The sequence below is a fragment of the Dromiciops gliroides genome, chromosome 4 (genome assembly GCF_019393635.1).
Source record: "Dromiciops gliroides isolate mDroGli1 chromosome 4, mDroGli1.pri, whole genome shotgun sequence".
Classification (NCBI taxonomy): Eukaryota; Metazoa; Chordata; class Mammalia; order Microbiotheria; family Microbiotheriidae; genus Dromiciops; species Dromiciops gliroides.
This window is the reverse complement of record NC_057864.1, coordinates 78,149,442-78,162,786: the sequence shown is the minus strand read 5'-3', so window position 1 is coordinate 78,162,786 and position 13,345 is coordinate 78,149,442. Positions and strand designations below refer to the sequence as shown.

The 13,345-nt window shown below is 38.1% G+C and overlaps 1 protein-coding gene across 3 annotated transcripts in view; it reads right to left on the bottom strand.

Annotated features, from left to right (window-relative positions):
- The window catches only part of C4H1orf21 (chromosome 4 C1orf21 homolog), a 291,700-nt gene that overhangs the window by 14,312 nt on the left and 264,043 nt on the right, over nt 1-13,345 (bottom strand). For all 3 annotated transcript variants that reach the window (XM_044005062.1, XM_044005059.1, XM_044005061.1), the window contains exon 5: nt 12,277-12,337. In XM_044005062.1, the coding sequence (XP_043860997.1) occupies nt 12,277-12,337 (61 nt within the window). The remainder of the gene's footprint in view (nt 1-12,276; nt 12,338-13,345) is intronic.

Here is a 13,345-nt window from a genome sequence, read left to right as displayed (position 1 = left end):
GACCCTGGATTCAGGAGGACCTGAGTTCAAATATGACCTCAGATATTTACATTTCCTAACTGTGTGACCCTGGGCAAGTCACTTAGCCCTCATTGCCCCTCAAAAAAACAAACAAACAAATAAATAGATAGATAAATAAATAAACAAACAAATAAATAAATGCACATTGCTTAAGTGTCTGGACAAAGTCACTTTAAGTGGCTGTCCTGGGCTTCTAATTTAAATCCTAAAAAAATACAGTTGTTTTCTTTAAGAAAAAAAAAAAGTTAAATCCTACAAGCTGAATGCTCTTTCCACAGCTCCACAAGAAGAGATATAGTTCTAGTACTTGGTGAGCCAATTGGGCAAAGAAGTCATGTGCCTATGAAGCCAAAGAAAAATACTTTAAAACATTAAAAAATGCAAACTATACCACAAGCTGGTCACAAAAGTCCTAAGGGGACACAACCCAAATTAGCTGACACTGATCAGGGAAGGATTCTTGGAGGAGATGAATTATTTCAAGCTGTGTTTTAAAAGAGGTGATGAACACATCTTTGAGAAAATGGAGTCATAATTAAAGACCGCAGTTATTCAATGTGAGGTTTGGAATGGTAGCTCAGTCTCAGCTCCCCATGACACATGATGAAATAAGAATATATTTTACAAAAGGATATGATTTTAAAAATTGCATGGAAACAAAAATATTTTCAACCTCAAAGATCTATACTTAGCCCCACACCACTTAATTTAAATTCCTTAGGCTGCACTAATAAAATTGACTTCCAACTCATGTCTACCTCTAATCCTATTAATCATCACTTTCCAACATGCCCACTTTGCTCTGGCATGGACAGATTACATATCAATCTCTGAATACATTTCATTCATTCTGACCTAGGTATCTTCTAGATCTGTGATTTCATCAAATGAGAGTTCCCTTTAAGGATGTAAATGAAAACCCATTTATACCTGCCCATTCTAAATGACTCTAGTATATGTCTTCCCAAAAGTTCACCACAAGAGACTTGCCCTCTGTTTGGCAAATCACTTACCTTTCTAGGCCTTAGCTTCCCTATTGATAAAACAAGGGGGTTGATATAGATGAAATCTAAATGGATTCCAACTCTACACTCATGATCCCATTACAAGTTTAGTTGATCCTTGGCCTAGCAATACTTTGTCACAAACTTGCAGTTGGGTAGTGTTCTGAACTTGAACTTACCACAGGCACACCTTGGCATCACTGGCAACCTTGAACTACCTTCTTCTCTTTCCCATGGAGCCATGATGGGCAAACACCATCATGTTGCCCACAAGCAAACACAAATGTATGCTACAAGCAAACTGCAAACTGCTATATAAATGTCAGCTTTTTGTTTTATTTTTATTACAAGCTCCCTGAGGAGCAAAATGATATCTCTTTTTGTATTGTTTTGGAAAGAGCATTAAATCTGGCTTCTTTTGCAGGCCCAGAGTTAGAATCCCAGTGCAGGCACTTAAAGTGATCTTGTTGCAGGCCCTAGGGATATATTTGTTATTTGAAGGTATTCATTTCTTTTTGACTTTATACCTGATTTCTTTCTCATGGCTGCATCACCTAATTGCTTTCAGCTGGAGAGAAAAGCCTTCTTTCTTAGTGACCAGTATATATAATCATATTTCACTACAGTGGGAGAAGATACATCCTATTTAAAAACACTTTCACTACTGAGAAGACATTTACATAGATGTTCAGTAGGAAAAAAGAGAAAGAATGGGTCACACAATCCCTACTCCTTGTAATTACAACCTAATTAGACTGGCAGATGTAACATCTTCCCTACAAAAGAAGAGGAGGAAGGGCTTTAAAAAAAAAAAGGAATAGAGGATAGAGAAGGGATAGATACCATGGTGGTCACTATTATAAACAAGGCTATAAAAACAGCTTCAATGGAGTATAACATATTTTTAAAAAATGATAATGAGGCACCCAGAGAATATCTAGAATGAAAGGTGTATACTGTAAGCAGAGAGTTAGGGAACTTGTGTTTGAGGCCCAGCTCTGCTACTTGCCACCTATAAAATGTTGGATGAGTCATTTAGCCCTCCATGGGCCTTAGTTTTCTCATGGGTAAAATAAGGGGGGCAGGGCAGCTAGGTGGTACAGTGGATAGAGTGCTGGGCTTAGAGTCATGAGTTCAAATTTGACCTAAAACACTAGCTGTATGACCCTGGGCAAGTCACTTAATCTTGTTTGTCTCAGTTTCTTCATCTGTAAAATGAGCTGGAGAAGGAACTAGCACACCACTCCAGTATCTTTGCCAAGAAAACCCCAAATGCGGTCACAAAGACTGAAAAATGAACAACAATAAAAAATGAGAGCATAAGATTAGATTATTTCTTTTTTCTTTTCTTATCTATCTATCTATCTATCTATCTATCTATCTATCTATCTATTTATTTATTTATTTTTGTTGTTGTTGTTCTTTTTTTTTTTTTTGATGAGGCAATTGGGGTTAAGTGACTTGTCCAGGGTCACACAGCTAGTAAGTGTTTAAAGTGTCTGAGGCCGGATTTGAACTCAGGCCCTCCTGAATCCAGGGCTGGTGCTCTATCCACTGCACCACCTAGCTGCCCCAAGATTATATTATTTCTAAAGTTTATTTTAACTCTATATATTATGTGGAGGGAGGGATCTCTTGCTCTTACATAAAAATAAAAGCAGGAAGTATAGAAAAAGTCTGAAAGCTTAGACAACGTAGGGAAAATCTCATCTGCTAGGCAAGATCTAGGCTGAAGAAAGTCAAGGTGCTACTGAAATTTAAACTTTGGAAACTTGAAATGATTTTGTATAGATAATAGAAACCTTCCAATGATGCTGACCTTTTCAAATAAGCTGTGAAAATTTTGGGTCGTGTCTTTTTCATATTTTTTTTGCCCTTGATGACTCAAATTGTCACATTACATAAAATTCAACAAGTAGGGCTACATTCCAGCAGCAGCAGCAGCAGCAGCAGCATTTATATCTTACTGTAAAGATCTCATTTTATTCTTACAATAACCCTGTCAAGTAGCTGCTATTATTATCCACATTTTAAAGATGAGGAAACCAGCTGAGAAAGGGCAGCTGACTTGTCCGAGGTCACACAGCTAGTAAGTAAGTATTCAAGGCAGGATTTGAAGTCAGGTCTGCCTGATTCCAAGGCCAACCCTCTATGTGCTACTGTACTACCTAGTTGCCATATTGCACAGCTGTGAGATAGAGGCTTTTGTTTGCTTTTCTGGTGAAGTGCTTTTAACTAAACAAAGCAAATACTTGAGTTGTTTTTTCCAGTAGGGAAAGAATAAATCTGTGCTGAAGCATCTGCATGTACTTACAACCAGTGACATGTATATACCGATGTGTTGGCAAGGGGCATTGGAGGCATCTGGGGCCATGGAACAGACTGTAGCGGCCCAGGGGACCATGGGATCCATAACCTTGATGCTATGGGTTTATGCCAGAGATCTTATTTCCATGTCAAGGTGACAGTAACCAGCTCATTCTATGAAGGTTTCCTAAACCCACACTTGGTCTCATTTGCATTGTGCTCTAACCAGGATAGAGAATATCATTGGGCAGCTTCTAATTCTTTGTAATTGTAGACCAATTTGCAAAACAAAAGAATCCATGGATTCCCTGGGCACTCTTGTTTAGCATAAAAAAGGGTAAAAAGTACCCCTGGGGTGGGGCAGCTAGGTGGCACAGTGGATAAAGTACTGGCCCTGGATTCGGAAGGACCTGAGTTCAAATCCGACATCAGACATTTGACACACTATCTGTGTGACCTTGGGCAAGTCACTTAACCCTCATTGCCCTGCAAAAAAAAAAAAAAAGTACCCCTTGGTATTTGTTTGGTTAAGTCACAGCTACTGGCGATAGATACTCTTCTTCCCCCTCCCTTTATGTGCTTCTTCTAAGTGGATCTAAAGCTACAGTGGAAAATAAAACCTTAAAACTTGGCTGCAACTTGCATAAATAACCATCTAAGCCAGGGATTCTTAAACTTTTTCCATTCACTACCCCTTTTCACTGGAGACATTTTTACGTGACCTTCGGCATATAGATATATAAAACAGCTACATAAATCAAACATTTTACTGCCAAATTTTTCATGACCCCTCCCCACATTCTGTTCTGCCACCCCATATAGGGTTGAGACCCCCAGTTTAAGAAGCTTTGGTTTAGAAGATGCTCCTAAATCTTTAGCTTCTCTGGGTTCACACTTTAAACCCTATCATATAATGTCTCTTTTTTTTTTCTTTTGCAGGGCAATGAGGGTTAAGTGACTTGCCCAGGGTCACACAGCTAGTAAGTGTCAAGTGTCCGATGCTGGATTTGAACTCAGGTCCTCCCGAATCCAGGGCCGGTGCTTTATCCACTGCACCACCTAGCCGCCCCCCTATCATATAATCTCAAGTATTGAAAGGGACTTTAGGTGTGATGCAATGTCCAACCCGGGCCTGAACAGGAATCTCCTTAATAACGTCACCAGTAAATGGCAATCTAACCTAAGTCTGAAAGCCTCTAGTGTGGGGAAAACTTGCTACCTCCCAAAGTAGTCCAGCCCACTCTAATAATGCTTACGGAGGTTTTTCTCAAACTGAACCTGTACCCATTTACCCATTATTCCTTAGTCATTTAGAATTACAGATTTGGAGCTGGTGGGGGGGGGGTACTCAGAGGTCATCTACTTTAATCCCTTCATTTTATAGATAAGGCAACAGGCCCAGAGAAGTTAAAAGACTTATTAGACTTAATGTGTGGCAGAGCAGTATTTAAACTCAGGTCTTTTGATTCCTAAATATACCCCGATATAAGGGTGAAATACACTGAAGTCCAGACTGGACAAAAGGGATTAAGACAATACCAGAACCAGGACCAGGGTTGGCACCAGTGTTAGGAAAAGGTTGAAGAGTCTAACTCTTCAAATGGGGCCTGGCAGGTAATGTTAGGTCTAGGCAGGGTAGAAGTTCCATTCAGTGTCTTCAAGGCCAGAGAATCAGAAACATTTTTTTGCCCAAGGTGATCTAGCTGGTAAGAAGCAGAGCTAGGATTGGAACCCAGGTCCCTTTGCTCCAATTTCTCTATATCACACAAGTATTGTCACAGGGTAATTAACTTCACATTTCTATTGAAGACTATTTCATCTAACTGTCTTTATAAACTTTGAAGGAAAGTTCCTTTGAAGCTATGGAATGAGACAACTTTCACCATGACTACAATTATTTTTATTGTTTAGTCATTTTGGTCATGTGTGACTCTTTGTAATCCCATTTGGGTTTTTATTGGCTAGAGTGGTTTGCCATTTTTCTTCAGCTCACTTTACTCTTGAGGAAACTGAGGCAAACAGGGTTAAGTGACTTACCCAAGGGTCACACAGCTAGTAAGTGTCTGAGGCTAGTTTTGAACTCAGGTCTTTCTGACTCGAGGCCCAGTGCTCTATCCACTGTGCCACCTAGCTATAAATAAATGATCAGGGACATCAAAACCAGTAAGACCACAGTAGGATAAGAAATCACAGATATTCTGGTTTTCCTCTTGATTATAAAGTACTCTTAGGCATCATAGGGAAGGAGCAAAAGGTCAGAGTACTTTCCCAGGGGCTATTGTCAACTGTCCTAACTGTCTAGCATTTATTAAATGCTGTTTTAACTGTGTGTTAAACACTTGACCCAAATGACGAGGTTTGCCTATTGAACAGGTGTCTACTCTAAGTCACCTACTCTCTTATGGGAGTATAATGCTTAGATTCAATGTAGTAAAACCTGACTGAGAGTGACAGAAAAAAATTGCCCAAGGATTCTTTGATAAGTGCTGCTGCCAATTAAACCTCCAATATGCAGAAACACTTTAATAACTGATTTATCATATGCTCAGAGCATAGACCAATGTCTACATTAGTATATAAAAGTCAATGCAGGCACCTAGCTTCACAAAACTGAAGTTTGCTGAGACACAACCTCATGTAGGTCTCAGTTGCACCAGCATGACAGATACAATGGAATTTTACTGAGGGCAGAAGGGGAAGGTAAAGATTTACAAACCAAAGAGCAGACAGCAAAAGAGGAAGATCTGCATCAGGTAAAATTATAAACTAGTCAGTAAATAGGAGGGATAAAGCTGGAATCTGTAAACTAACCAGATCTATTAACCCTGGAGCAAGTTATTTGACATGTTCATCTTAAATGAATAGAGGTAATAAAGCTGAGCCAGAAATTCTCTTATCACTAACCAGTTAAACACCTGAGCTAAAGTTTGACATCTCAGCTAAATTCTGTAAGCTCTAGCAAGTGATGTGCCTTTTTTCCTCTAACAAATGGCAACAATAGAGTCAAAACAGAATTTTTTTCCCCTATGGTAATCCCAGGGTAGAAGTAGTGTTAGAAAGAGGACAATCTAAATTAGCTGGATATTTTAATTATATAACATTTTATAAAGAAATATATTTTGCCTCTTCCAAGTGCACACAGTATTTTTTTCAAATAGAGATGTTATAAGACTTGTTTTAAGGCAAAGAAAAGATCAATAAGAAGCATATGTTGTGTATCTACTATGTGCCTGGAACTGTGAAGGTTACAAAAATACTGAAATAATGGAATCCTAAAGCCTCTGAGAATTCTGACTGAACCCTTTGGTACTTTTCCAAGATTCATTGTGAGCAACTTTGCAATTTATGGTCTGTGATTCCATTGATGGTAGCACATACTATTTGCAGACCACTGTCAAATTCAATGGCAAAAGCATTTAATTAAGACATAAAATGTTGCATATAACAAGAGGAAATCAAGTAGTAGAATCACCTCTTTCTCCATACACAAATAGGTATAACCCCTTATAGGCTTCAAGGGGTGGAATCTAACACCTAATATTAATATATAATACTAACTATATACTAATATACTAATGCTAACCTAATACTCACTAATATCCTGAGTATGATGACTTTGGAACTCCTTCCCTACTGGCAAAAGTTGAGTGTTTAGAACTGTCTGCCTCTTGGAATTCCATATAAAATTTTCAGGGCTTCTACAATCTGCAGAAATATCTCTGCTTGTTTCTGGGGTTGACAGGAATCTACCAGGAATACCCAAGGGACCAGGAAAACTATGGCAATACCACAACATAAACTTCCTTTTCTGGCTTCACATTTTGACCACAACTCACAGTTTGCCTTTCCATTTCTTCTGGCTCTTACAGCTCTGTTTCAAAAAATAAAACTGCTGTCTTCCTTCCATGATATTCCATCATTTCTTTTCTAGAGGCAGCTAGGTGGTTCAGTGGATAGAGTGCTGGACCTAGAGTCAGGAAGACCTGAGTTCAAATTTGACCTCAGAAACTTATTAGCTGTGTGATGCTGGGCTTAAACTCTGCCTCAGTTTTCTCATCTGAAAAATGGGGACAATAATAGCACCTACCTTCCAAGGTTATTGTAAGGCAAAAAAGAGATATTTATAAAGAGTTTTGTAAGCCTTAAATTGCTATATAAATGCTAGTTATTATCCCCCCCCCCCAGAATCCTTTTAGAATTCCTCTTATAGTCCAAATGATGCATCTGCTCAGTGGCCAGACATATAGTCTTCTGGAATTTCTCCTAATGAGTAATGTTCTCTGTCTTGTAAGCATCATAGGAAATGAAGCCCTGGGAATTTCCTCCTCAGCCATGTCCCTACAATGCACTAAAATGATTTTAGATTTAGTTTTTATTTTTTTCTTGAAGTGGTTAAGTCGATTATTTGCACAAGTCAGTTTCTTAGTCATGTCATTCCTGCACTTGAAAAATGTCAGAAGCTCTCTATTGTCCAAATAGTAAAATTTAAACTCCTCTGTCTGGAATCCAGTGACCACTATAATCTGGTGCCATGCTCTCTCTTGAGACCCCATATTCCTTCCCAGTACATATGGCATACAGTCACACTGAAAGCTTCCTTGGAATGTGCCTCAAACTTTCCTGCTTTTGTCCCTTTGCTCATGCTTTTCCTTTTCTAAAAAAGTGTTTTCTCTCTCCAGCTCCACCTGTTTCATCCCTTTATAATCCAACTCAAATGCTACCCAGTATAAGAAAGAATCCCTGACCCACAATGGTAAAACCTTCAGTTCTTGGACATCACCTGTTGTTTTGCAGTTCTCTAATATTTATATTTCTGTCTTGTTTCCTACTTGATTACATGTTTCCTTAATGCATGGATCATGTCTTATCTAACCATTTGCCCCAAGTACCTAAATATAATGTTCTGTATTTAGTAGATGTTTGGTGAATGGAATAAAAAAGTCATATTTATACTGTTTATTTGCTGAGCAAATTCCTCTTCTCTAAATGCTCTACAGATATTCTATGGCCCTGAACCAACACTACTTCTGAATTAGAGGACTCCTAATTAACAAGACTCTACTAAAAGTCATCCCCATATTAATTTCTTGCTACAAATAGTGTTTTGAATAGAACAAGTGAGAAAAATCCAAGAAGGAGAGCTGAATGGTCAGCACCCTATAAACATTCAATAAGGGGAATGAATCAAAGGAATGGTTGGTTTAAATATTCTAAGGTTCATTCAACTTAATTTTATATTGATCTATGGGGAAGAAAGAGTTATGTGACAAGTTGTAGGGCAAATGAAATTTTAAAACCCAAGGCTAAATTACTCATAGTTTAACACACCATGGTAGGTACCCAATCATGTGTATGTGTGTGTGTATATAGGTGTATGTATACACAATATATACATATACATGTATATACAAGAATACATATATATATACATACATAAACACACACACACACACACACACACACACATATATATATATATATATATATTCTTTGGACTTCATATGGAGTTTTGAACATCTCTAATATATATGCCTTGTTCCTTACTAGACTAAATTTTGTTAGTGCAGTGATACACACATATACACATTTAAATTCAGAACAAATTCAGTGGATTGATACCTGTGTCCATCCACATGGAACCTAGAAATAAAGCTTAAAACTGCACTAAGACTTTTGGGGGACCTTGTATTTGGGAATAGAAAAAAACCTAAGGAGGCTATTTATAGAAATATATAGACATGTTTCAAAGCTCTTGAGTGGTATGCTGTGTCAGGGTCTAACATTAAGACAACAGATGTTTTCTAGAGAAGGGACCTGTAACGTTTTCTCCTTTCAGTCATGGGAGTAGTGTGATGAGGGGGAAAGAAGAGTGGGTAGTCTAATATTTCAATGACATTTTCTTCTCAGGAATGATAAAATAAGAGCAGAGGTGTAAATATGGTTACTAATGACACCCGGCATTAGAGGAGTAACAGAAGATAGAAGAAAGGAAAGGCTATCCCATGAATATGCATAGGTAAACTAACATACCATTTTTGGGGGGTTAAAAATCCCAAGAAATAGTGGGACCAGAGCCATGCTTTCACCAGGTCACACAGTTCTTCAATCTATACCTATTCTCTTTATAGAGAAAATTTCTATCCAAGAGACTGTCAAGTCACAAATTTTGTTTTTCATGTTTTAGATGCATCCTTAATTCTCTTGCCCAAATCAGAAAAAGGTCCTATATCAGTCTGGAGTGACGACCTCTATACTTAAGAAAACAGAGTGGAATTATAGTTGGAAATGCTTTCCAAAAATGAGTCTTCAATGCCTAATCATATTCTGTAAGCTTTTAAAAACTTTATATTTGGTTTAAATTTTTATACAATAGTACTGCAACCAAGCAAATCTATTTATTTACCAGGAAGCCAGGCAAAAACAGTAGAGAATGGAAGACTTTGTTAAGAGGTAATAAGGTACTTTCTCCTTTTCTTGCTCTTTTCTAACAAAAGGTTATTAGCATAGGTGGAAATGACAAGCCTTTGTGTTCTAGGAAAATTGGCAACTGGTTTACAGTTTTATAAAAATCACACCTCCCTGCTGGGAAAAGCCATGCTTGATCCACTAGGGGCAACACAACATTTCACTATAGTCAATACCAAGATATTCAGGGAAAAGTATTTACATACTTGTAGGGCATAGGTCAGACATACCCAGTTTTATCTATGATCCTCTTCTATTCTGCATATCACTATAATTAGAATGGCAATTTGTAGAAATGTTCACTGGTCACTTATTGGTGGTTTATAAAATGATGAATTAGAGGAGAAAAGAGGCAGCTGCTCTCTTAGGGCAGTCCATTTCATAGTGGGGGCTCTGCTCATGAATAATTTAAATCCAAGGCTTCTTTTGTTATATTATGGATCATAGCATGGAAATTTATGAGAATAATAGAAATCAAAATTAAAACTGAGATGTCTCAATTAAATTAGAACAAAGATCTCTCATTGATAATGTTGTGAATTAAAGGATAAACCCTTCCCCTCAAGGAATAAATATCATTTTTATAAGTCATAGTATCCCAAACTGATTCACTATTTCTTAAGCTATATTTCTACTTGATTCTCTTGAAGTGCAGAGACTAAATTTCAATTTAGTATAATGCCTGTCTTTAATGGACATTATATTCTACTTTGTTTAGATGGTTAGAACAAAGTACTAATGAGATCAGGTCATTTGTTCTGGTCCCAAGGGAGTAAATGAGGTTAGCTCCATTCTCCAGACAGAGGCCACAGTCCTAAAGCTAGCCTTTTACAAATTTACAAACGTGTGCCCTGCTAACAGGATGAAAGTGCCGAGGTTGGGTTAGTGTATGTCAATTTTCACAACTAAAAACTCAAAGTGTGTGTTGAGAACTCCTCGATGGTTAGGACTATCTTTTGCCTTTTTTTTATATCCCTAGACCTTAGCACAGTTCCTGGAACATATAAAAATAAATGCTTAATAATAATAATAATGATGATGATGATGATGATATTATAAAATAATAACAATAAATGTTTATTGACTAATTACCTTCCAAAGGTGTTATAGTAAGGATCCAGCTATCCAAGGGACAAAGATTAGTAATGGGAATGATATTAAGAACAGGGGCAGGATCAGGAGTAGGAATCTAGCCATCTAAGGGTATCTGGTGGGTACTAGAGGTCTAGGAAGGCAAAAGGTTGAATCTAGAAAAGGTCTGGTGAGATTCTGGCTTAATTCAGAGTCCTCAATGTCAATAAGAATAGTTAAAAAAGGGGCAGCGAGATGGCGCAGTGGATAGAGCACTGGCCCTGGAGTCAGGAGTACCTGAGTTCAAGTCTGGCCTCAGACACTTAATACTTACTAGCTATGTGACCCTGGGCAAGTCACTTAACCCCAATTGCCTCACAGAAAAAAAAAAGAATAGTTAAAAAGTCTAATGATCCAACATATATGAAAACATTCACAGTAGCACTTTCTATTGTAGTAAAGAACAGGGAACAAAGTAGGTGCCCATTGCTTGGGGGAAGGGTTGAAGAAACTAATAGAATGTTAGTGTGCACTGAAAAATGATGGTTGTGAGAAACTCAGAGAAGCCTGAAATTTATGTGAATGAAGGCAGAGAAAAATAAGCAGCTACAAGAGAACAACATATGAAAAGACTACAATAATGCAAATGAAAAGGTGCCTGAAAGGAAGGCTAACTGAGTAACTGAGAAGCCAACATCTGCCCCGGAGAACAGAAAAGGAAAGCTATCTGCTAGGGCAGAAAGTTGCCCATGTTGTCTGATATGGTAATTGTACTGCATGGTTTTGTTTAACTGTTTTTCTTTGCCATAAGGGTTGTTTCAATCTGGATAGGATGGAGCAAGTTTTCCTCCCAGAAATGACTGTGATGTAAAGGGAAAAAAAAGGAATTGGTGAATTATATTTTTCAAAAGCTTTTTAGTAATAGCAGTCATCACAGGTGTAGGTGTGGCATGGACCAAATATGCCAGTGCCATGATCCCCGGGCATCTATGATCAGGAGACAGTTAAGGTGAGCTCTGATTATAGGGCAAAGGCTGGTTCGGTCTTTGCTCTGTTTTATATAGTTGACTCACCACAGTCCTGTAGGCAGAAGGTGGTCAAGGCTTGAAGGTAAAACTGTTTCTACTGGACCAGAGGTTTTGAGAACACTAGGAGGTCCTCAGAGAAGGGCACCATTATGATAGATTATAGAATCCACAAATTACTCCACAGCCACATTCAAGTTTTTGACCTTAACTCTCAGTTCTCATGTCCTTACAAAAATATCAGTGCAACAACTAGCTTCTTTAGTAATTTATGGAAAAAAGAAAGTCACTGAATATTAATGTGACCCTAATTCATGAGAAAAAAATAAAGCCCCTAGTATATTTCCTTTCAGAGTACATGAAATATTTATTTAACTTCATACCTTTTCAATTTTTTCATCCAGCATTCTGAAGAATTCTTGTTGGCTTTCAGAGATGTGCATGCTGAAACACAAAAGTGATTAAGTCCAGATTAACAAAAGGTTCCCAAATTAGTAACCTCAAATTAACTTCTGATGCACTCAGACTCAGGGATCACCATTGGGAGGAACCTTTTTTTTTTTCTGTTTTGAACTTGGTGAACTACATGCTTGCAAGGGAAGTTCATGATCAAATACTAAAATGACCTTTTCTCAGTTCATAAAACTTGACACTCCATGTTCCATCCCCGTGCCTTTGTTTACCGGTCATGCCATTTGGAATCAACTTCATACTTACTTCTGCCTCAGAGGGTCTCTCTCTTCTTTTAGGACTGCTCGATACCCATCTTCTGCTTGAAGCTTTTCCTGATCTCGCCAACTGTGTGCCCCCTTCTCAAACTTGTATTTCACTCATTGTTATATTTTTTATTTATTAACTTTCTATTTGTTGTATATATATTGTTACATGTTCCTGTTTTCCCCATTAGAATGGACACTGTGAGTAGAGATTGGTTCATTCTTTGTATTTTTATCCTCAGTACTAGCACAGTGCCTGGTACATTGTAGGTTCTTAATGCTTGTTGACTGACTGACAGATAATGAAATTTCCAGATTTTGGTTTTTTGAGTCAAAGATACAAGGATTTCTCCAAAGTGTATGTTGGCCTTTTCTGTCATATTAGGGCCTCTCAAATAAGAGTTACAGATGTGGTGTCAAGGGAAGATCATTATCAACTAGGGGTGGGAGGAAAGGGAAGGCACATGGAGGAGGTGTCTTTTGCAGGGCAATGGGGGTTAAGTGACTTGCCCTGAGTCACACAGCTAATAAGTGTCAAGTGTCTGAGGCTGGATTTGAACTCAGGTCCTTCTGAATCCAGGGCTGGTACTTTATCCACTGTGCCACCTAGCTGCCCCTGGAGGTGTCTTTTGAATAACAAATTAAGAGGTTATTTTGATGGTCCAAGTGAGAGGTAATGAGGTTTGGGGGCAGCTAGGTGGCACAGTGGATAAAGTACCAGCCCTGGATTCAGGAG